General features: G+C 37.9%; 2 protein-coding genes across 2 annotated transcripts in view; one reads left to right on the top strand and one right to left on the bottom strand.

Moving 5' to 3' along the window:
* Nucleotides 1-7,727, bottom strand: part of CUNH2orf78 (chromosome unknown C2orf78 homolog) — a 21,227-nt gene extending 13,500 nt beyond the window's left edge. The window contains 1 exon segment of the mRNA XM_042782513.1: nt 7,676-7,727. Within this exon segment, the coding sequence (XP_042638447.1) occupies nt 7,676-7,727 (52 nt within the window).
* A 12-nt stretch (nt 7,728-7,739) lies between these two features.
* DUSP11 (dual specificity phosphatase 11) lies at nt 7,740-22,444 on the top strand. The gene is made up of 9 exons (XM_007952669.2): nt 7,740-7,840; nt 9,921-9,996; nt 13,535-13,666; nt 16,804-16,927; nt 19,557-19,617; nt 21,424-21,470; nt 21,733-21,808; nt 22,042-22,227; nt 22,378-22,444. Exons 1-9 carry the CDS (start codon nt 7,740-7,742, stop codon nt 22,442-22,444), a joined length of 870 nt encoding a protein of 289 aa, XP_007950860.1.
* Nucleotides 22,445-23,246: the final 802 nt, after the last annotated feature.

The following is a 23,246-nucleotide window of genomic DNA, read 5'->3' as shown; positions in this document are numbered from 1 at the left end:
AGGCACTTGACTGCTAACCAGAAGGCTGGCAGTTCAAACCCACCAGCCAGTCCTCGGAAGGAAGGTTGGGCAATCTACTTCCATAGTGATACCGCCTCGGAAACCCAAGGAGGGGTCGCTATGAGTGGGGGCTGACTCAACGGCACATAACAACAACAACAACACACACACACACACATATATATAATTATACATTTATATATATAATTATACATAGTATATAGTTAATATCCTTAGGAAGGAGGGAAAGAGACATGTAAGTTGAGCAATTAAAGCTGTTCTGAAACCATGTCAATTGATCTGAACAGTGAACTTACCGCAACTTTCAAAGGTTCAAAGGAAGGGATTAAAGAGCTCTTTTTGTAACTTGGTTGAAGAGGATGGTAGCATTGCTTGACTGCATTTCGTGGGGAATGACAACGTCCCAGGTGCTTTTTCTTTTTAATTTTTTCTTCAGTCCTCCCATCCTTTGCCTGGACTTGTGTGGGCCAGGTTGGACTCCCATCTCTCTTCTGCTCTCCCCCACCCCCTCCTTCATTATAAGCATTGTTTCCGGGATAAGCCCTGATCTTGTATTCTTATACTCATGGCTGTTACTTTCTGTCAACTTCCAGAAGTAGAGATCTTCTCAATGACTTCATGCTTCATAAAATGGACTGTCCTTATTAGAAGCAGACACCAAAGAGTTAGAAGCCATGGCCTACTACACATCTTCCTTCTTCTGCCTTTGGTTGCAATTCTCTTGTCCAGAATTGTCTGCCTCTGGGGCAAAACAGGCAATTGTCTGTTTCTGGGGCAATACAGGCATCTTAGCATCCCACTTTTTTTCATATTTGAGTGGCATCTGGGATACTTTCCCGCATCCTTCCCACATACGGGTATCTAATGTGGCAGTTACTGTAGCCTCCTCCCCCCCACCTTGCAAACAGCCACCATAGAATCTTGGGCCTCTAGGATTCTCTGCCACATTTGGGTGCAAGGCTAAGCAAAATGACTAGGACAATATTAGAAAAAGAGGAGGACATTAGTGGAGAATAGGGAATGGGCAAGGTGAAAGGGTATAGGAAAAAAAGCATTCACATGGGTTTATTTGTTTCTGTAAGAAACAAGTTGAAATGTTTTATCTCATTTTGTAAATGTCAAACTATTTAGTATTAACTCAGAGTTAGGAGATTCAGTGTTGTTTTTTATGTAGCTAGCTAGTTTGGCAGTTGCCATGAATCCTGTGCACTAAAGAAAATAATCTTAAATATTTTCCCCTCATTTTGTCATATTACCTCATTTATGCCCTTCATTATGGCAGCATGTTTGTAGAACATAGATTGCTTTTAAACACTCTGGTTCCACCCATGTTTCTTTCTTTTTTCCTTGTCAATCAATGTGTTTCTAAGGAATATAACATTGTAAGATATGTTGCATGTTTTTCTCTTGATTATGATATATTTTGGAGCATCTTGAATGAACTTGACAGGATGAATTTTGTAGAGAAGCTTAAAAAAGAGGCTGTGGAAAAGGAATTGTGGTGAGTTATACCATGCACCTAGGAGCTCTGGTGGCATAGTGCTAAGGCATTTGACAGCTAACCAGAAGCCTGTCAGTTCAAACCCACCAGTCACTCTCAGAAGGAAGGTTGGGCAATCTAATTCCGTAGTGATACTGCCTCGGAACTTGACGGCACATAACAACAACAACAACAACAACAACACCTCAGAAACCCAAGGAGGGTCACTATGAGTCGGATTCGGCAGTGAGGTGTTTTTTTTTTTTTTAATACCATGCACCTAAACATAAGGAGGGATGTTTGTAGTCAGCCCTACTTGGTTGGCCTGGATTGCCTCTGTTTTTGTTTGCCTGGTCAGTGTGCTTCTCACTAACTTCGTGACTGTCACAAAGTAGTGTAGACATATGGCTCAGGTAGCTGTCTTCCAAATTTCTTGGCATAGATAAATAAACACCTCAAGTGCTGCATCTGTTTGTTGAAACATCTCAGTGGGTATTCTGTTAATTCGTGGACCACTGTTTTTCACCAATTCTCTCAGTGCAGCTTGGACTTCTTCCTCCAATACCATTGGTTCTTGAAATGATTGAATATCGACCAATTCTTTTTGGTACCTTCCATCTTCTTTTGATGCTTCCTGCATCTTTCAATAGTTTGCCCATACAAAAAAAAAAAAAAAACCTCACTGCCGTTGAGTCAATTAGACTCATAGCAACTTGTCCTTGGGTTTCCAAGGCGGTATCTCTATAGAAGTAGATTACCCAGTCTTCCTTCTGAGGAGTGGCTGGTGGGTTTGAACCACAGCTTTCTGGTTAGTAGTCAACTGCCTTAGGCACCACCAGAGCTTGCAACTAAACTAAAGGCCTGATTTTTTTCCTTCAGTTCTTTCAGCTTGAGAAATGCCAAGCATGTTCTTCCCTTTTGGTTTCTTAACTCCAGGTCTTTGCACATTTCCTTATAATGCTTTACTTTGTCTTCTCGAGCCTCCCTTTGAAAACTTCTGTTCAGCTCTTTTATTTCCTCATTTCTTTCATTTGCTTTAGCAATCCTCCAATCAAGAGCAAGTTTCAGAGTCTCTTCTGACATCCATTTTGGTCTTTTCTTCCTTTCCCATCTTTTTTCTTTTATTTTTATTTTTAGTTGCCATGGAGTATATTCCAACTTATGGAAACGCTGTGCAGGATAGAACTGCTCCATAGGGTTTTCAAGGTTGTGATCTTTTATTTATTTATTTATTTTAAAGTGTTTTGGGTGCAAATTTACAGTGCAGAATTTGTTTTACATTCAACAGTTCATGTACATTTGGTTTCACTCTCCAATTATCATCCCTAACCATCATCTCCTCCTTCCTAACTCTCACCTCCTCCCTTCCCTGTGACACTACCCCCACATCCCCTTCTTAACTATGCACTACTGTCTGTCCTGCTTCCTCTCCATGTGAATTCTGCCCTTCTGATGCCTCGTGGCCAGTTGCTCCAAGGTATGTATCTCCATAGATAACTTGGGTGCATCGCCCTGGGTTAGATGTTCTGCATGCAAGTCTTTCTACTATTGGGCTGCAAGCCAGTCCTTGGGAGTGAGTCCTATCTCAGGGCTGAAGTGTATCCCAGGGCCATAGTCTTGGGAGTCCCACTAGACTCTATCCAACCAGTAGTTCTGTTTGTTATTATTGTGTTTTGAATTTTGTTCCATGTTTTTCCTCCCACTCTATCCAGACCTCCAGTTTTGATTCCTTCCTGAGCGGGTGGCATCAGTAGCCAGGCACCATCTAGTTCTTCTGGTCTCAAGGTCCATCATATCCTTGGACTAATTGTTTCCAAAAGCCATTGATTTTCTTCACTCTTCTTCATTTCATACAAGGACCATTAGCTGCATCTTAGATGGTCGCTCAAAAGCTTTTAAGGCCCCAGTCACTACTCATCAAAGTATGTTGTGGAAAATTTTTTAAATTGTGATTTGGGTGAAAATTTACAGAGCAAGTTCACTTTCCATACAGCAGCTCACATACACTTTGTCTCATGACATTGACTACAATTTACCGCAATGTGACAGCTCCCCTCCCACTTCCTTCCCATGGTTACTTCTTCCCTGTGTCCTTTCCTCCATGCACTCCTGCCCCCTGAGCTATGTCCCTGTGCATACACAGCCCTTCTATTCTCCCATGATTGTTCTCTCCAAGGAGTGTATCTACCTAATGTAAATGTTCACCTGCCTTTTGTGCAGCTGGAAGCCACAGGTGTGGGTTCCATTCCAGACCTGAAGGGCAGCTAGGGGCCATAGTCTCAGTGGTTCTACCAGGCTCTATCAGACCAGCAAACCTGGTCCCTTTCTTTTTTTTTCCAAATGATTTTGAGTTTTGTTCCACATTGTTCTACCACTCTATCCAGAATCTCCTACATAGATCCCCCTCTGAGTGGTTGACAGTGGTAGCTGGGCACCATCTAGTTCTTCTGGTCTCACAGTTGCATAGGCTGAGGATCACATGGTGTACCAGTCGCTTGGACTAATTGTTTCCATGAATCCTTGGTTTTCTTCATGGTTGTGGAACAAGATTTTTTGTGTGTCATGTTGTGCCAATTGAGCCTGGTGTCCCCCAATACTATGGTCCTGAGTTGGCAGGCCCAGTGGTTCTCTCTCCCAAGGTGTTTGGTTTTTTAATGACCTTTTGCTGTCTTCATGTATGATGTTCTTCATGTCATCCAACAAACTTATCTGGTCTTTGGTCATTGTATTCAATGCATCAATTCTGTTCTTCAGATGGTCTCTAAATTCATGTGGGATATAATCAAGGATGCATTTTTGCTCACACGGACTTGTTTTATTTTCTTTGGCTTCAATTTGAACTTTCATATGAGCAATTTATGATCTGTTTCACACACAGCTCCTAGTGTTGTTTTGGCTGAGAATATTGAGATTCTCCATCTCTTCCTTCCACAGATGTAGTAAATTTGTTTCCTGTGTATTCCATCTAGTGAGGTCTACATGTATAGCCACACTTTTTGCTGTTGAAAATAGTTATACATAATGAGTAAGTCATTGATCTTGCAAAATTCTAACATGTGATTTCCAGCGTCATTTCTATCACCAAGACCATATTTTCCAACTGATGATTCTTCAGTTCCAACTTTCATGTTTCAATCACCAGTAAAATTAATATATCTTGATTGCATGTTTGGTCAATTTCAGACTACAGAAGTTGGTAAGAATCTTCAGTTTCTTCATCTTTGGCTTTAGTGGTTGGTGGGTAAATTTGAATAACAGTAGTTTTGAATAATAGTGGTATTCATGGTCTTCCTGGTAGGTGTATGGATATTATCCTGTTACTGACAGCATTGTACTTCAGAATAGTGATGAAATATTCCTTTTAACAATGAGTGCAACACCCCTTCTCTTCAATTTGTCATTTCTGGCATTGAAGGTCATATGATTGTCTGATTCAAAATAGCCAATACCAGTCCATTTCAGCTCACTAATGCTTAGGATGGGAGCTCTGGTTGTATAGTGCCTAAGGCACTTGACTGCTAACCAGAAGGCTAGCAGTTCCAGTCCACCAGCCACTCCTTGGAAGGAAAATGGGGCAATCTGCTTCTGTAGTAATACTGCCTCGAAATCCAAGGAGGGGTCTCTATGAGTCGGGTCCAACTCGATGGCACATAACAACAACAACAATGCTTAGGATATTGATCTTTATCCATTCCATTTCCATGATACTAGTATGTAATGTGAGGCTAACAACATGTACTAAATATCTGCAAACCAGATCAGTATCTGTTTTTTCTGTGTTCCCACGGATATCAAGGGAAGTCATACATATTATAGATTAGGATGAGTAGTGTAAGATTGTTAAGTGTCAGGGGAAATTTCTGGTAGCAGTGGAATCTTTGCATATTAAAATATTCTGTTCCAATATTCAGTTCTATTTATGCAAACACCAGATATAGTTAAGCTCTCCTGATCCCTAGAGTGTGTAAAATTTTCTCCTCATAGTTCCAGATATTTGACTCTAACTTAAAGGCTTAGCATCATCTTAACCACTAAAGTAAATCTTACAGGTAAGAAGTACCTAAAGAGCTTTAGTCCTACATTCTGGAACTTAAAATCAGGTCCCTAAAGCCTCAAATTTCATAATTAGGAAACTGCCTTGTCCCAGAGACTCATTCCTTACATTTTGTGGATCCATCAAGATAACTGGGACTTGCTTTGGTGTAACATACCCCATCCATCTACCCCTGCAGCTCTTTTTTACTTTCACCATTGCCACTTTTTGCTTTTTATTGAAAAATAGTGTCCTTCAAACCACTGCATTTTATTTGGAGCTCTGCTACATATTTGTGGTTTTGTTAGTGTCAACTTGTTAGCTGTTTGATGTTACAAATATCCCTTTTTCCTTTAGAGTCTATTTCAGCATAATAGGTACCTGCAAGGCATTATTTTACTACATGTTGGGCCCACTCTTATTCAAAAGCCTACTCTTTGCTAGTGCCAATACTTTCTGGAAATCCTGTTCTGCCTAGGTCTGTACTTTATTGTGTGAACTATAACGGAGTTTGTTCCCACCCCAAGCTTGTGTCTTTTATCAAATTGGAAGTGCAGGATCAATGTAAGTTTTTAGTTTCTGGCAGATTTATGTCACATTTTGTATACTGTCATATCTATAGTCATTTTTACCATTTGCACTTTTGGCTATTACCTACCTGTTGGATACTTATTTCATAAATTCCCAGAATCTTTTATGATTAATGCCAAACTGGGATGTGCCTAAATCTTAGTTAGTACTACATAGTACTAACTTATGCTGATTTCCCAATGAGCAATTTGCTAACATTGGACCATTCTTAATTATGTGGAAGTTTTAGAACCATAAATTCTTGTAAACACAGACTTGGTTGGAATATGCCAGAAATGTTAAAGCTAGTGATCTTTTTTCCCATTCCTTTATTCAATAATTCAGACCTTTCTGAGCATCAATTTACCCAGTTCCAGAATGGTTGTGAAGATTACTAACAATGTACATATGTTACTTTCAGAAATCAGAAACTTTTAAAAAATTCTCATTCTCACTGCTGTCGAGTTCCGACTCATAGTCACTCCTCCTTGGGTTTCTGAGGCAGTATCTCTAGGGAAGTAGATTGCCCAATCTTTTTTCCAAGGAGTGGCTGGTGGGTTTGAACCACCAGTCTTCTGGTTAGCGGTCAAATGCCTTAGGCACTGCAGAATTTAGTAGTCTATTCTGTCATCAGACCAACTGTAGGAGATGCTGACCTTTGTAGCAGAATTCAGAGTTCTTCGAACAGATCCCTATGCCTGATAATGTGTGGAAATCTTGAACTTGAACTCCACTCTTATTTGTCTTGGCTATTTTTTGGTACATGTCTTCAACCTTTAGCATGATAACTGGCACACAGCAGGAACCCAATAAAAGTTTGTAGATAGGAACACATGTTGATACAATCATTTTTGGAGAGTAATTAGACAGTACCTCTCAAAATTTTAAGATTTTAAGTTTGCAAATCTGTCATTCCAGCAATTCTATGTCCAGAAATTTAGATATCACTGGAAATATAGATAAGAATGTTCACACTGCAGCAATGTCTGCAACAGAGAGGAAACAAAAAACCAAAAACCTGGAAACAATTAATCAATATTGGACTAGTTAAATAAATTGTGGTACTTGTAATTATGGTACTTATAATCAATACGATACCTTGCACCTACGAAAAAGAATAGAATGTATGTATGTATATATTAACTGGTATAATCACTGCCCAAGATATATTGTAGAATACATACATTATGTTGCTATCTGTACAAAATAAGAGGATGTACATACACGTGAAAATAAGTATTTGTGCACAGTAAATATACAATAAGTGTGAATGTAAGCACTTAGAAAACATCCGGAAGAACAAATTAGGGGCAGTGGGACTTAACTTCATTGAATGCCTTGCACTACTTGAATGCTAAAGGATACGTACACAAACTCATCGACCTGTGCTACCGGTCGCCACCAAAGAAGGGCACTGTAGCCAACAGTCTTGTTTACTAATTAAACTTTCCAATAAAGCCAGCGTGGTGACGATAGCACGACGTGCAATGGCGCACGCGCAGTAGCAAGAGGCTCAGGCGCTGCCTGGGTCGGTGCCCAGACACTTCCGGTCTAGGCTCTTGTTCTTGTACTGAGGGCGTGGGTCTGGCGTTTTGGGCACTGTTGGCGTTGGGTGGGCGGCATCTTGGCGCCCACATGAGCCAGTGGCATCATGCTCGCAGCGACAGGGGCCGGGGACGCGTGTTTTCTGGACATGCCTCATCCAAAAAGAAGGGCAAAAATCACATCCCAGAAAGGTAATATGCCTTGACTCTGGGGTTGGCTCCTCCGGCGCGTAGCTTAAGGGCCCGGGTTTCATTTCTGTGGTCTCCGCCTCTCACCCTCGCCGCTGCGCTCTTGACTCGGCCGCCTTTTGTTTAGAACCACTGTTAGTTAAGTAGCTGAAACGGACATGATCTGTGATACTCCGTGATTTCTCCCCATCTTTTTAAAAGCGAGGCTCTGGCCACTGCCACTCGGATAAAATAGGGAAAGACAGCTTTAAGATCGGACATCCCTTGTTTCCCACAATGGGGCCTTCCAATTTCTCAGGCTGTGTTATTTTGGCACAGAAAATGTGAGTGATAACTAAGGTTGAGTGAAAGTACCCTCCAATACTGCCCCCAGATCTTCCATCTAAAGTTAGTTTGGATTCATTGCAGGTTTGCTTCCTAACAGGTCTATTTGAGAGATCTTCTTCAGTATGTTCACATGATTAAGTTAGAGATTTTCTTCGTATGTGTCGTATACTCATTTTCACTCCTTGAGACATTCTTGTCCCCATCTCATATCTAAGTCGCCTTCTTTTTTTCCTGAAGGTCTGTTTGCATCTGTGAGCTTCTTTCCCCGTACACTTCAGCATACATCTTGCTTGACCTGTTGCTGTTGGGTCCTAACTAGTCCCCATATGCCCACTCTTGGTTCATTCCAAAGTGTCACAGTAGAGCTAAGAAATCTTTTTAACAGAATACTGTTCATAAATAGCTTACTTTTAAAAAAAGAAGAAGAAGAAGGAAAACTAACATAAAAAACCAAACTCACTGCCATGAAGTCGGATCCGACTCATAGTCACCCCTCCATGGGTTTCCGAGGTGGTATCACTGTGGAAGTAGGTTGCCCAACCTTCCTTTGGAGGAGTGGTTTGTGGGTTTGAACCGCCAGGCTTCTGGTTAGCAGTCAAATGCCTTAGGCACTACACCACCAGAGCTCCTAAAACTGATATAAGGCTCCGCATTGTCTGCTATCTTTTCTGCTTCTCTAGCCCCATCTGTGCCACTTTGGTTCTCACTTTCTATGCTTTAGTTATACTGATGGGGGGAGGTGGGGGATTTTGTATGTGCTACTCGGTCTTGGGAGCTCTGGTGGCATAGTGCCTAAGGCATTTGACTGATAACCAGGAGGCTGGCGGTTCAAACCCATCAGCCACTGCATGGAAGGGAAGGTAGGACAAACTCCTTCCTTAGTGATACCTCGAAAACCCAAGGAGGGGTCGCTATGAGTTGGGTCCCACTGGACAGCACTGAGGTTTTTTTTTTTTTTTTTTTCAATTCATCTTGAAATATTCTTCATGTTTCACACCCCATCTTTGCCTAATTAATTCTAAATCATTCTGTAGAAGTCAGTTCAAATTTTATTTTTCATTATGTGTCCTAGGATTATAAAGTAAAGTTCACAGTCCCTTTCTGTCAGGTTTTCTTTTAAAATATGAACTCAGAATTCTCTACTGATAGGATTTGATGGCATTAGTTCTATGAGGATTAAAATAAACTATTGTTGTTGTTAAGTGCCGTGGAGTCGTCTCCAACTCATAGAGACCCCTCTTGGGTTTTGGAGGCATTATCACTATGGAAGTAGATTGATTGCCCAACCTTCCTTTCGAGGAGTGGCTGGTGGGTTTGAACCTCCAGCCTTCTGGCTGGCAGTCAAGTGCCTTAGGCACTACATCACCAGAGCTCCTAAAATAAACTATAAAATATAATAACTGATTTTACACTATTATAGTCACCACGTGTGCGTTAATGACATTTTAGTGTTCAGTACTGGGCTAAGTTTTATCAGGAATATAGACATTCTAGCCTTCTTTGGTTTTAGAAGTACCTTATTTGTGAATACATTTCAACTGTTTAGTGGTCTTACATCTGTTTTAAAGATAGAGAAACAGGAAGAGGGAGAACATAGGTTATTACTAGGTGGAATGAAAAAATGGTGAAAAATGCCAGGACAAGAAAAGAAGAGACATACTGTGTGGGCTGTGCTTCCCACTTTGAAGGGGCTTTTATCCTGTGCAGGAAGACAAGGCTGACATATAATTTGGATGACATAAAATGTATCTAATAGGTGGAAAGACTACCTCCCACTTGGACAGCGGATGCCTGGGACTCGTTTCATTGCTTTCAAAGTTCCTTTGAAAAAGGTAAGCACAAGTTAATTCAATATTCTTTAAAAAATCAGGATTCACTTTGTAGAACAGTAGGTCTACTCTGCTACCCTTTGTTTCCCCTTTTTATAGCAAATACTTTGTAGTGCCTACTTTACTATCCTGCGATGAAATTCATTGGTAAGTAAAACCTATGTCCTTACTTGATTTTTAAAGAAAGATCTATGTAGTGCTCTAAATATAATATAAAGAATAAGTAAAATAAAAGTAATTTATAATACAATAATATGCATTTCAATATATAAATGTTTGGACAGAAATAGTTGCTTATACCATGAATGCAAGAGCTATAAATCTAGACTGTATAGGTGGATTTCCATAATAATGAACATAATTACTATAGCAATGAATAGTTTTTGGTAGATTTCCAAACATAACAAAGTACAGTCTTTACTTGATTGATAAGATTATTACTATCTTGGAAAATTCAGTGTATATTGAAACTGAAAAAATGCTTTGTGTTTATTTGTGAAATGAAGTTAGGTTCTACGGCTTAGATAATTATAAACCATTTTTTCACCTATATGAATGTTGGACTATATATTCAAAAGTCATTCAGAATGTGGGCCACATTTCATTTTGTAGGTCTAGTCTGAATTTGGCAAGACATCTAGCTTCCATGACCCCTTCACCGCTAAATGCCAGTAACACCGCTTCCCTCCCATTGTCTCAGCCAACAAAATCCCCTATATCAGCAAGGCCAGGATTTCAGAATGGAAACTCTGAAGATTGTGGTTTTTGTTTGGACTAGGAAAGGTGGTTGGGAAAAACATTGACAGATATAAAAAAGGTGAGAAGAAAAAGTGAAGACAAATACTGACTTACAGATTTCATCACTAAACTTGCCCAGTGTGTAGCAAGGATTAGTGTCAGGAGATGTCCAATTTGAATGTACTAGGAATTTTTTCATTTGTGATTCATAGGTCAGGGTTTCTTTTTCACCTGCTACATCAGCTCATGTGCATCTGTGAACTTAAGAATTAGTTATTATTCACATCCACACCCACAAAAATAAAGCATAGTGTTTAAAGTTAATAAATAATTAACCAATTTTTGTGAAATAAATGAATTGACTCCCCAACAACATTTGCAGTTACTCTGAATTTTCTCTTATATCCTTCCTCCTCTCTAAGTAGAGTTGTCCTAACTCCTTAAGTCCCTGCTCTGTGGCCATTCCTGGGCTTTCAGAACAGTCCCTGCTCAGCCCCTTGCCTGAAACTATGTGAACAAGAGGAGAGAAGCCAGGAACACAACCACACAGCCACAGATCTTTACTGTATGTTGTCATCAATGAAGATTTCTTCTAGTTCTGTGTACTCAAGTTAGTTTAGCTAGTGTTAGGATTGTTATTTTAAACAAAACAAAACAAAAAACCAAACTCACTGCCATCAAGTCAACTCTGACTCATCGCGACTCCATTGTGTTTCCGAGGCTGTAAATCTTTACAGAAGTAGAATGCCCCATCTTCCTTCCCTGGAGTGGCTGGTGGGTGTGAACTGCTGACCTTCTAGTTAGCAGTCAAATGCCTTAGCCACTATGCCACCAGAGCTCCTTAGGATTGTTTAAGGTACCTGTTATGATTAAATTGTGCCCCCCCCCAAAAAAATATATGTTGGAATTCTGACCTTTAGATGGAATTCCCTTTAGGAATACGGTTATCTTTGTTAGGTTAATGCGGCCATATCAGTGTAGGATATGCCCTAAATTTAATCATTTCTGAGTTATTAAAAGCAGACTAGACACAGAAGAAAGCACAAATTGGGGAAATTAGATTCTGTGTGGTAAAAATGGTGGTGGATGGATTTACAAGCCTAGGAACTCCAAGGATTGCCAGCTACTAGAAGCTGAAATTGGTGGCATAGTGGTTAAGTGCTTGGTGCTAATTGAAAGTTTGGCACTAGCCACTTCACAGAAGAAAGATGTGGCAACATAAAGATTACAGCCTTGGAAACCCTTTGGGGCAGTTCTATAGAGCAGAACTACAGTGTCTACTACAGTAGAACTATTACAGTGTCGCTGAATCAGAATGTACTCCCTGGTAATAGGTTTGGTTTGAGAAGCTGAAATAGACGTCCCCCTAGAGCCACTCACTGAATTCAGACTGCTTAGCCCCGAACTGTGAGAAAATTAATTTCTGTTTTTTAAAGTCACTCAGTGATAGTATTTCTATTATAGCAGCACTTGCAGACTAATATATTACCATAAATGGGATTACAAAGATGTATAACTGCCCCCAGTGTAGTTACTCATGAAGTAGAGTTGGGGAAGTGAAATACCCCTGTTTGACTTTGAAATGTGGACATAATTTTCTCTGTGTCTCGTGGAAGTCACCCAAGTCAAAGCAGCCTCACCTTGTGACAGTCACTTTTCAAGCACACTGAAATAGTAGGATATGATAAGGGTCAAACAAATACTGTGGTAACAAACACTATAGGAATTCAGAGGGAGGGGGAAACTGATTACCCAGACGGGTAACTGAGAAGGCTTTCTAGAGGATTTGTGACTTTTAAGTATTTAAGGTTAGTTATCATTCAGATTGAGGAGCCTTGGTGTTGCAGTGGTTAAAGTGCTCAGCTGCTAGTTGAAAGAATCAGTAGTTCAAGTCCACTAGCTGCTCCGTGGGAGAAATATGAGGTAGTCTGCTTCCATAAAAATTACAGCTTTGGAAACCCTGTTGGGTGACTGTGGTCTGTCCTCTAGGGTTGCTATGAGTTGGAATCTATTTGGGGTTTTTTGTTATTGTTCAGATAGATGGAGATGGTAATTGATCCATCAACACAACGTCTTTGCAAGAAACTAACTGGTGAGATTGTATGCCTTGTTATAATTAATTCACTCTTCAGAGTCTTTCTTACAATATTATGTGGAATACTCAATATCATAAATCTGTCAAATCTTCCTGAGTTAACTTATAAACTTAATATTATTTCAATAGTAGGGATTTTCTGAGTGAGGCTGATTCTAAAACCTATGTATTCTGAAAATAAATAAGAATATTCTAAAAAATAAAAAATAAAATAATGGAGGGCATCCAGCCTACCAGATATTAAACCATATTAAAAGTGTGTTGCTGGCATTTGAATAGCCAAACATATGAGTGGAACAGGGTACAGAATCTTGAAATAAGTCATATATTTGAAAGAATTTAGCAACAAGAACAATCCTTCATGTATGTAGATATTCAAGAAGCACTAAATATGAGCAGGCAGTCTGCTTGGAGCTAGAGACAGAGTGGTGAACAAAATCAGCATGGTCCCTGCCGTTTGGGGATTTATATTTTGGATTGGGAGATAAGCATAAACAAACAAATAAATACATAGAAGTGAGCTTATTTTCTTCCTTTTGATATCCCCAGAAGAAAGCGTTATACTATAGCTTGCAAGGTCCAGAAGAGTAGAAACTTTTCTTTGAAGCTCATTGGATACTGACATCACAGGACTTGAATAAATGGATGATATTATATATATATAATCTTAAGTATACATTTATTCTTTCTTATTTCATTCTCTAACAGAGTTTTGAAAAGCATCTTGCTCCGGAAGAATGTTTTTCCCCTTTGGATCTTTTTAATAAAATCCAAGAACAAAATGAAGAACTTGGACTGATTATTGATTTAACATATACTCAACGTTACTATAACCCAGAGGTAAATGGAATCCTTATTTGAAAAGAGGTCGAAGGGTAGCTCATGTTCTTGAAAGTGAACCCTCTTCATTCTGATACTATAATAATTCACAACCTGGTAGTTGTCATTGTATGTTACTGTGAAGCCTGGTCTTTTTTCATGATTAATAGTTCAAAAAGGGAACTTTTAACCTGTTTCTAATTGCTATTGCAAAATAAGATTGAAAGGATGACTCCAACTATAATATTGGGCAGTAGGTTCTCTGTGTGCGTAAGAAAACCTATAAGTTTCCATAGCTATATTTTGAAAATGAAATAAATTTTAGCAAGACTAGTAGTGGCTTGAAAGGAAATAAAGGGACTATCTATTATATCTTCAGCACTTATTTTAAAAAGTAGTTTGAGCATGTCTAAGCATCATGGTAAAAAACAGTTATTCTCTAAATTTTATGCATTCTTATCCTAATACCTTCTGGTTTAATACAGAGACCTGTAATTTTTTTTTTTTTTTTTTTTTCTGATTTTTAAATTTTTTTAAATTGTGATTTGGGTGAAAGTTTAAAGAGCAAATTCATTTTTCATGCAGCAGTTCACATACACTTTGTCTCATGACATTGACCACAATTTACCCCAATGCAACAGCTCCCCTCCCACTTCCTCCAGGTAGTTACCTCTTCCCTGTGTCCATCCCTCCATGCACTCCTGCCCCCTCAGCTGTCTCCCTGTGCATAAACAGCCCTTCTTTCTCCCATGATTATTCTTTGCAAGGAGTGTATCTGTCTCGGGTAAATGTTCAACTCATATGCCTGTCTTTTGTTTGGCTGCAAACCACAGGTGTGGGTTCAATTCCAGACCTGAAGGGCAGCCTAGGGGCCATAGTCTCAGTGGTTCCACCAGGCTCTATCAGACCAGCAAACCTGGTCCTCCCCCTTTTTTTTCTCCAAATGATTTTGAGTTTTGTTCCACATTGTTCTCCCGAGACCTGTATATTTTGTTGGCTCCTTGCATGTGACATATCAGTGGGAAAGAATTATTTTCAGACCAGTTGTCTGATCTTTGGAAACTGTAACAACCTAATTAATGTTTGTTAATATTTGTATAGCCATTTAAAAGCACTTTCACACACTTTAACTTAGTTAATTCTCACAGCAATCCTGTGTTGACAAAGTAGTAGTATTAATTTCTCCTATTGAATGCTTACTAAGTTCAAAAGATAGATTATAATGAGTAATTTTATAGATGATAAAACTAAGGCTCAGAAGAGGAAGAATTGAAACTTGAACCCAGTTCTTGTCTTTAAAATGTTATCACAAATTTTAAGCATATATCAAAATAAATATAATACTTTTGAGTGTTAATGAACTCATCATCCAGCTTCAATATTTATCAATGCACAGCAATCTTTTTTTCATCTATACTGTACTTTTTCATGCCATATTTTAAGAAAATTCTCAGTATCATATTTTATCATACATTTTTGGTATGTATATTTAAAAGATAAAGCTTATATTCCTTAATATCAGTTTTTAATATTATCAAATATGCACTATTTGAATTTGCAGTTGTCTCCTAAATGCTGTAAAAAATTGTTTTTAAGGGTTTGAATTAGATCCACATAAGGTCTACTACACATTGCAATTGCTTGTTAGGTCTCTTAACTCTTATTTAATCTAACTTAAATTTTATTTATTTTTAAGAAATCAAGTGGTTTGTCCTCTCTAGGTTTCACTGATTGCATCACTATATGTTGTCAGCATATTCCTTAGCCTTTTCCTTTCTTTTTGTAAATCTGAAGCTGAATGTAGAGATTTGATTAGATTCCATTTAAATTTTTTTTATTTATTTTTTTAATACTTTCTCCATGGAAGCACTATTCTAGGAATGGGGAACAGAGCAAAGTCTTTTTGCCCTTATGAACCTGACATTCTAGTCCAAAAAACCAAACTCACTGCCTTGGAGTCAGATCGATTCATAGCCACCCTTCTTGGGTTTCTGAGGCGATGTCACTACAGAAGTAAATTGCCCAACCTTCCTTCCTGGGAGTTTGAAAGGCCAGCCTTCTGGTTAGCAGTCAGATGCCTTAGGCACTAGGCCACCAGAGCTCCCATTGTTGTTGTTATGTGCTGTCGAGTCAGACCCGACTCATAGCGACCCAACTCATAGCCAACCCTCCTTGGGTTTCCAAGGCAGTATCACTACGGAAGTAGATGGCCCCATCTTCCTTCCGAGGAGTGGCTGGTGGATTTGAACCGCCAGCCTTCTGGTTAGCAGTCAAGTGCCTTAGGCACTGTGCTACCATACAGGGGCCCAAATAGCCATGTCTTTGGCCAGTGGGAACTTCTCAGTTTTGCTGCTGTCTTTTTTGACATGACCTTAGAAATCTTTGATTACTTTTTTTTTTTTTTTCTGTTTGTATGTTTGTATGAAAAACGATCTAGGCTTATTTTGGCATTTCCTGTCCCAGGCCTAAAATCAACCATTTTTCCAAGGAGCTTTGATTTCTTTTTGTGGGGATGGTGTTTATAGATTACAATCTGAGTGCTAGAGGGGTTTTACTGCTTCTAGGCTGACATTGTTTCAATTTATGGGGGGAAGGGAGGGCAAAATACACAGACATACATATGTAAAGATGTTTTTAATACAAAATACATCATGGATTTATACTGGTACTTCCCATTTTAGTTTAGACCTAAAGAATTTTCACCTTTTCTGCTTATGTCTTTATCTGCTTTCTTCCACTCCAGCAATACCAGTTCTCAATAATGCCTAGAACTTACCAGCTAACAACTCAAATCCTGTTCTTCTGACTCTTATTTTACTAATCCACTTAAATCGCAGCTACTTTATGAAGGCACTAGCCCTTGAAATGTAAAATAGTAGGTGGAATTATTTATATAATTTTTATTTGCATATGCATTCATGCTCGTGTACTTTGCTTTCCAATCTGTAAATCTATTGACTATGTGTTCTGCACTTTTAATGAAAATCAAGCGATACTGCCTCATTGAAGCAGCTTTAGGGGAAAAAATGGCTCTTTCACCAGAATTACTAACATGCTAAATGTATTATAATCTCTTGGTTTATATTTTGACTCTAATTAATTTTTAATTATTTCTCTATAAATGGAATAATGCACATCTCCGTTGTTTTGCTTTATAGGAGTTACCAGAAACTATTCCTTACTTAAAAATTTTTACAGTTGGGCATCAGGTGCCTGATGATGACACTATTTTTAAATTCAAATGTGCTGTTAATGGGTTTCTGAAAGAAAATAAAGATAATGGTGAGTTTTTTTTTTTTTCCTTCTTCTTTCCTTATCTGAACTTTGATAAGCATTTTGAATGAGGTTGGGGATATTTACTAGTTCTGATACTAAAGCTCCTGTGTTTGATAATGTTAAGATGAAAATTCAGATAGTGCTAATAAGGTGTGGAGTTTTTCCTGTTGCTAGTCACATGTAGAACAGTTAACCTAGTTTGAAAAGTGTTTTTTGTAAGATATATGAACTGACTTAGCTCTCTCATCTCTCTAAAAAATTTGAATGGAAATATATAATAGAATAAAAATATTATTTTATTATTGGTTAAGAGATGAGAGGTGGAGAAAAGATTAAGAATCTCAGGGTCTTAGATTTACATAAAATTTGAGACAACAAAAGGAGTGAGACAGATGCCTAGAAGCAAAACAAAACAGATCAGGGGACTTGCTTCCTCATGAGATGTATTATTTCTGTTTTTCCACTTTGGGTACAAGTGAAGAAGGACACCACCATGTCTTATTCTTCAGGATGAAGAACTTAAGTCCAAGGCTAATGCTCTCTTGTTCGGCTTTAACATCTGTCTTACTCTGTTAAAAATAGATCTTATAGCTTCATAATTTTAAGGACTCAGTTGCCTTTTTCTGGCATCTAAGTACAGAAAGAACATGATACTTGGCATATTTTTAAAGACTAGGGAGCTTTTGTCCTTGGAAAGCTATTGGCCCACAGAATATACCATTCGTTTTATGCTCTTTCTAAATTGAGCTTGAGAAGTGTATACTTTAAAAAATAAAACTGTTGTTGTTGTTGTTATGTGCTGTCGAGTCATGTCCGATTCATAGCGACCCCTCCTTGGGTTTCCAAGGCAGTATCACTACGGAAGTAGATTGCCCCATCTTCCTTCCGAGGAGTGGCTGATAGGTTTGAACCGCCAACCTTCTGGTTAGCAGTCAAGTGACTTAGGCACTGCGCTACCAGAGCTCCCAAAATAAATCTAACACATACTAAATAGACTTTTTTTTTTTTTTTCCTTTTTCCCCCAAATGGCAGGGAAAAAGGGAGAAGGAATAGAGCTGAAGGAGGGAAGATAGGGGGCAGAGGGGGTGAGAGAGAGTGAGACAGGATCAGCAGGTTCTAAGATAAATTTTCAAACTGTGACTTTGTTGCTTACTGTAGGCATTAGCCCTTAAATATCTTCACTGTATACATGTCTTCCCCTGTACTTTTAATTTTAAAACTTGAGAGGCTTGACTTTACCTGTGATAGCCATGGCTTCACCAAAAGAGGTAAATTACCTGAGTTGTGTAAGCTGGTAAGCTATAGTCACAGAAATAATTACCTTTTAAAATGGTGTAGAGTACAACTACCAGGCTGTTCACTGCTTCCATGCTTCTTTGTATGAAGCTATTATGCAATGGTCCTAAAAGTGTTAGGGGTCTGCTTTCTTCGCTGCTTTACCACACAGCGTGAATTTGTTCCATGAGGGCTAGAAGTTCGTTATAAGTACATGAAGGCATATTTCTGAATCTTCACTGTTCCCATGTTACATCCAGTACACTGAGTATGTAGTCAGTTGGAAAGTCTTTTGGTCTGCCTGAATTGTGCCACCTTGATTGTGTCTTGCACTGTTCCTGCCATCGCAGTCTTGGGGCCTTATGATCAATTTTGGGTACCTCTGCTATAAGCTCTTCTCACAGATAACAGGTCCACTGACAAAGAAAAGAATACTACACTGTCCACTGCCTAGAGCTGATAGAGACTCAGAAGTTAGGTTGATTCAGTAAACACTTCCCGAGAGCCTTTTCAGCTTATTGTTAGGACATGGAGATACAGACTTGAATGGCAGTTATCACAGCTATCTAGGAAGATAAACCTGTGGTAACTGTGAGACAATGGCTAATTATACTAAAAGAATAAATTAAGTTCAGTGAGAATATACAGGGAAGATTGTGAAAGCCCTGGCTTAGGAGGTATATATTAGTGTTTTTAATGATGGACTAAGAAATACTATGGTGTATTTTTAAAAATCTTAGACTTGACTCTAGCCTTAATTCTGTTTGTCTGCTGTGAGGTTTGGGCTCACATCTCTGAGCTTCTTTGCTTTTCATTAAAAACTACAAATAATGCTGTTTCCCCCGAATACTTCACAGGACATACAACCAAACGAGAGGAGGAATGGGAATGCTTTGGGAACTCAAAAGTCTATAGAAACTTTTTGCTTTTTTTACTGTTCAGTATCAAAAGTGAAGACATTTAATTTGCTTCATTTAGAAGCATATGTTATTTTTCTCATAATCTTGTTTCCCCACTCCTTTTTCCTATAATTAAACCAATTACTGATGGACATTCTATATTGAGACAAATAGGTTTGTCTAATACAGTTTTAGCTGCTACTATCTGACCAGGCCTTTTCCACTTTACACCATTGGGCCTGACTGGGACTATACAAAATTGCCCAAGGAAAATGAGTTTTGGCTTTATGTCAAATGGTTCTTTATAGTATGTTCCTGAAAAACACATTCCTTTTCAGTGTTACTCCTTTTCAGGTAGTGGTAGCATTGTGCTAACTAATAAATATTATTCTTCAGAAAATTGTACAATTTGTTTTTAGTATGTGTATTTCACTTACTTAACTATATTTCTTGTTTCATAGATAAACTTATTGGGGTCCACTGTACGCATGGTTTAAACAGGACTGGCTATCTCATCTGTAGGTGAGTTGCCAATCCCAGAACAGACTATTTTAAGTTGTTTTTGTCTGATTACAGAAGTAATATAAGTTTGTTGCAAAAATTGCAGTCAATATAGAAATATACAAAGTAGAAAATGAGAGTACCTTGCAATCTTGCCCCCTACCCAGAGAGTACTATCATTAACAATTTAGTACCTGATTTTTCACACTTAAAATAAAAAAACAGCATATATATAAACATACATATATATAATTTATTTAATGGTATGGTATTTAGTTAAACATTCTGTTTTATAACTTAATATGTGCTAAACATATTTCTATGGAAGTATGTGGAGACCTCATTATTTTTAAAGGCTGCATTTTATTCATTTCTATATTGATGAACATAAAGTTTTTATATTGTAAAACATTGAACTAATGAAAATTACTGTATGAAAATCTTTGAATACATGTGTTATTATTTCACTCAAAATGGAAATTCTAGGTCTGATGATATATACCCTTCTACTTTATGGATGTTGCTACACTATTCTTTAGAAAATATCTATTGAACATCTGTTATTTGTAGGCACTGTGCTGGATACACAGTTGTGAGCAAAAAGACTTGACACGCCTCCTTTTGTGAATCCTAACAGTCTAGAGGAAAAGACATTAAAGAATCACAAAAATGCTTATAGGTTTGCAATTTTAACAAGTGTTAAGAAGGAGAGGTAGATAGACCCATGAGAGTATATAATGGGAGGGATCTTACCCTATCAGGGAGGTTAGAGGTTTCCCAGGGGGATATTTGAGCTACTATCTGAAAGATGAATAGGTATTAACTAAATAGAGATGTTGAGGAGAGAATTCTGGCAAAGACTCTATAGTGAAAGTGTACACTCTGCTGGAGAAATAGAAAGAAACCAATAGCATGCGCCATGAATGGAAGTATGGCATTAACATGGAGCTGTAAGTGTGGTAGGAGCTAGATCATGCTACTTTTTTTTTTTAAGGGCTATTTTTAAGATTTTAGACTTTATTTTAAGAGCAGTAGAAAACCATTGGACTTTGTTGTTGGGGGTGAGTGTGTGGAATATAATCAAATTTGCATTTTCAACCTCTCTCTTAAGTTATTGAGTGGAGACTACATTGCAGTGGGGGAGAGTGGGAGCAAGAAGACAAGTTAGGAGGCTTTTGCAGAAGTCCAAGTATACTGGTGGGTTGGACCAGGATGCAGTTATTATTTTGGTGGGAAAATAGGGACATATTCTAGAGCTATTTAAGTAGTATTGTTTCCAGAACTTGGTCGTGGATTGGGGATGAGGGTAAGGAAGAAATGGCTGGCAATGAAGGTGACACCTAAATATCTGGCCTGTGCGGGTTGGTTAGACGATATTTTGTGGATTAATGTTAGTAGTTTTCTCAGTTTTATTTTTGCTTTTTGTTTCCCTAATTAAAGCTGTCATGTTAAGGAAGTCTCCTGTTCTTACTGCATAAAGCATTTTGATGAAGAATGACTGTTGAATTTTATGAGATACCTGTTTTTTAATGTCTTGTCAATGTGGTATGGATTTTGTTTCTTTTCATATATTGTTATCTTAATATAACTAATTATATTGATAGATTTCCTAAAGCTGGATCATCTTTCTGTTCTTGAAATAAAATCTTTTTGTGTGTGTCTGTGTGGTCATGGGGTATCATTATTTAATAATTGTTGGAGTCAATATGCTGATAATTTCTTAGGATTTTTATATCTGTATTTGCAAGTGAAATTAGACTTTAAAAAAAAAACTTGATTTTTTTCTTTTTGTATATATAAATGACCCAACTTATGTTGTTTTGTTAGATATTTGATTGATGTAGAAGGCATGAGGCCAGATGATGCAATTGAATGTAAGTATGAGGATTGTCACTATTTTTCTCTTTTTGTAAAAGTTGAAGGTGGAAATGTACGTGGATTTCTCAAATTTTGAAATAAAGTTTATAATTATTTTGATATAAGATAATCTGCCAAAAGTTTATAAAGGGATATATCTGGAAATAGTGGTATATAACTGTCTGAATAATTGGTTAATGGATTAAAGCTTTGATTTGCTCTTTCTGGGAAAGATGTGCTGCTTGTATAATTACTTCTAACAGTTCACCTGCTCCTTAGTATTCAATAGATGCCGAGGACATGGCATAGAAAGGAAAAACTACATTGAAGACCTTCAGAGTGGTCCTATCAGAAGGTAAGTCTTAGGTTTTATATGTGAGATTTGTAGCTAAGGAGGTCTTTTTATATATATATACTTTAAGTTGCATGTTATCCATTCTTCTGGTAGGTTGTTTACTTGCTGGGGAAACCTGCATAAATAGAAATGGGGGAGGAAGGGATTCCTATTTTCTTAGGCAAAATATAATGACTGAATTGGCTACTAAATTTGGCAGCCTAGTAATGTTGTGTGGAAATATTCTCTTTGAGGAATTGGGGTTCCAGTGTATCCAGGTCAAATGGTTTTGAAGAATTGACACATCTCATGGAGCCAGTCCATACCACTAATAAGTTTGTTCATCAAGGACCTAGGTATAACCTACACTGGACTCGAGATTATCCAAGACCCTCTTGGCATTACCACTCCCAGAACCAGGAGTTTCATCAGTCAGTCAGGTACCTCTGCTTTCTCTTTTTTCTAGAATTGAATAAAAATTAATGTTACAAGTTAGTAAAAACACATGGTGATGATTATGAGAAATTGACATTTTCTTGATGATCATTGTCAGCCAGGAGGTATTGTCATGCTCTTTATTTTTCATTTAGGGTAGAAGAATCAAGTACAAGACAGGGAATACACAACTGTTCAGAGGCAATTGGGAAAGGAACTTAGACATTGTCATTGCTTCTAAACTTAGTTTAGGTAAACAGTTTGACATGGCTACCAAAAAGGATCTCGCATTCTTAGGCTACATTAATAGTGGCATGGTTTTCAGAATAAGGAAGGTTGTTATTTAAAGAGTAACTACAAGTAAGAAAAATATTAAAATCCCAATAGAGAAATCTGTGAAGAAACAGATAAATCACAAAAGTATTTTCACTTGGGAACAGGGAAAACTTCAGTATCATTAAAATAAACTCTTTTTAAAAGTTGACATCTTTAAAAGATGTAAACATTTCGAAAAGATGTGTGTGTTGCTAGTGGCATTGAAAATTGGCACAATGCTTTTAATAGCACAATTTTAATAGCTGTTAAAATATTCACACCTGCTAGTTCCATGTTGAAATAAGGAAATGCTTCAAAATATGGACACAGCTATATTCACTTGAACATTCAACACATTTTTCAAATTCCCTACTATGTGTCAGACACTGGGCTAGATGCTTAGCATATAGTAGTGTATGTACTGAGATACTAATCCAGTATTACTCATAATAATGGAAAAATAGGTATCAGCCTACATTTCTAACAATGGAAAGTAGCTAAATAGATTATTAGGTCCATATTATGACATTAAAGTCATTTAAAGTAATAGCTCACTTACATTAAGTGAAAATAATAGGTTGTGATTGAACAGTAAAAAAAAGATGCTAGGGAGGCGGGGCAAGATGGCGGACTAGGCAGAAGGATTGCACAGACCCTCTTCAACAAAGAAAAGGGAAACCAATTAACACAGACACAGAAGATAATCTTG

This window comes from Orycteropus afer, unplaced genomic scaffold, assembly GCF_000298275.1.
Source record: "Orycteropus afer afer isolate SDZICR_OR568_19922 unplaced genomic scaffold, OryAfe1.0 scaffold00354, whole genome shotgun sequence".
NCBI lineage: Eukaryota > Metazoa > Chordata > Mammalia > Tubulidentata > Orycteropodidae > Orycteropus > Orycteropus afer.
The sequence above is the reverse complement of the archived record's forward strand: the minus strand, read 5'-3'. Positions and strand labels throughout refer to the sequence as shown.

Coding starts and splice junctions, on each gene's coding strand:
- DUSP11 (XM_007952669.2), top strand. CDS start 7,740: ATGAGCCAGTGGCATCATGCTCGCAGCGACAGGGGCCGGGGACGCGTG. Junction 13,667..16,803: donor AACGTTACTATAACCCAGAG/GTAAATGGAATC, acceptor TTTGCTTTATAG/GAGTTACCAGAAACTATTCC. Junction 21,809..22,041: donor CAGAGTGGTCCTATCAGAAG/GTAAGTCTTAGG, acceptor ATTCTCTTTGAG/GAATTGGGGTTCCAGTGTAT.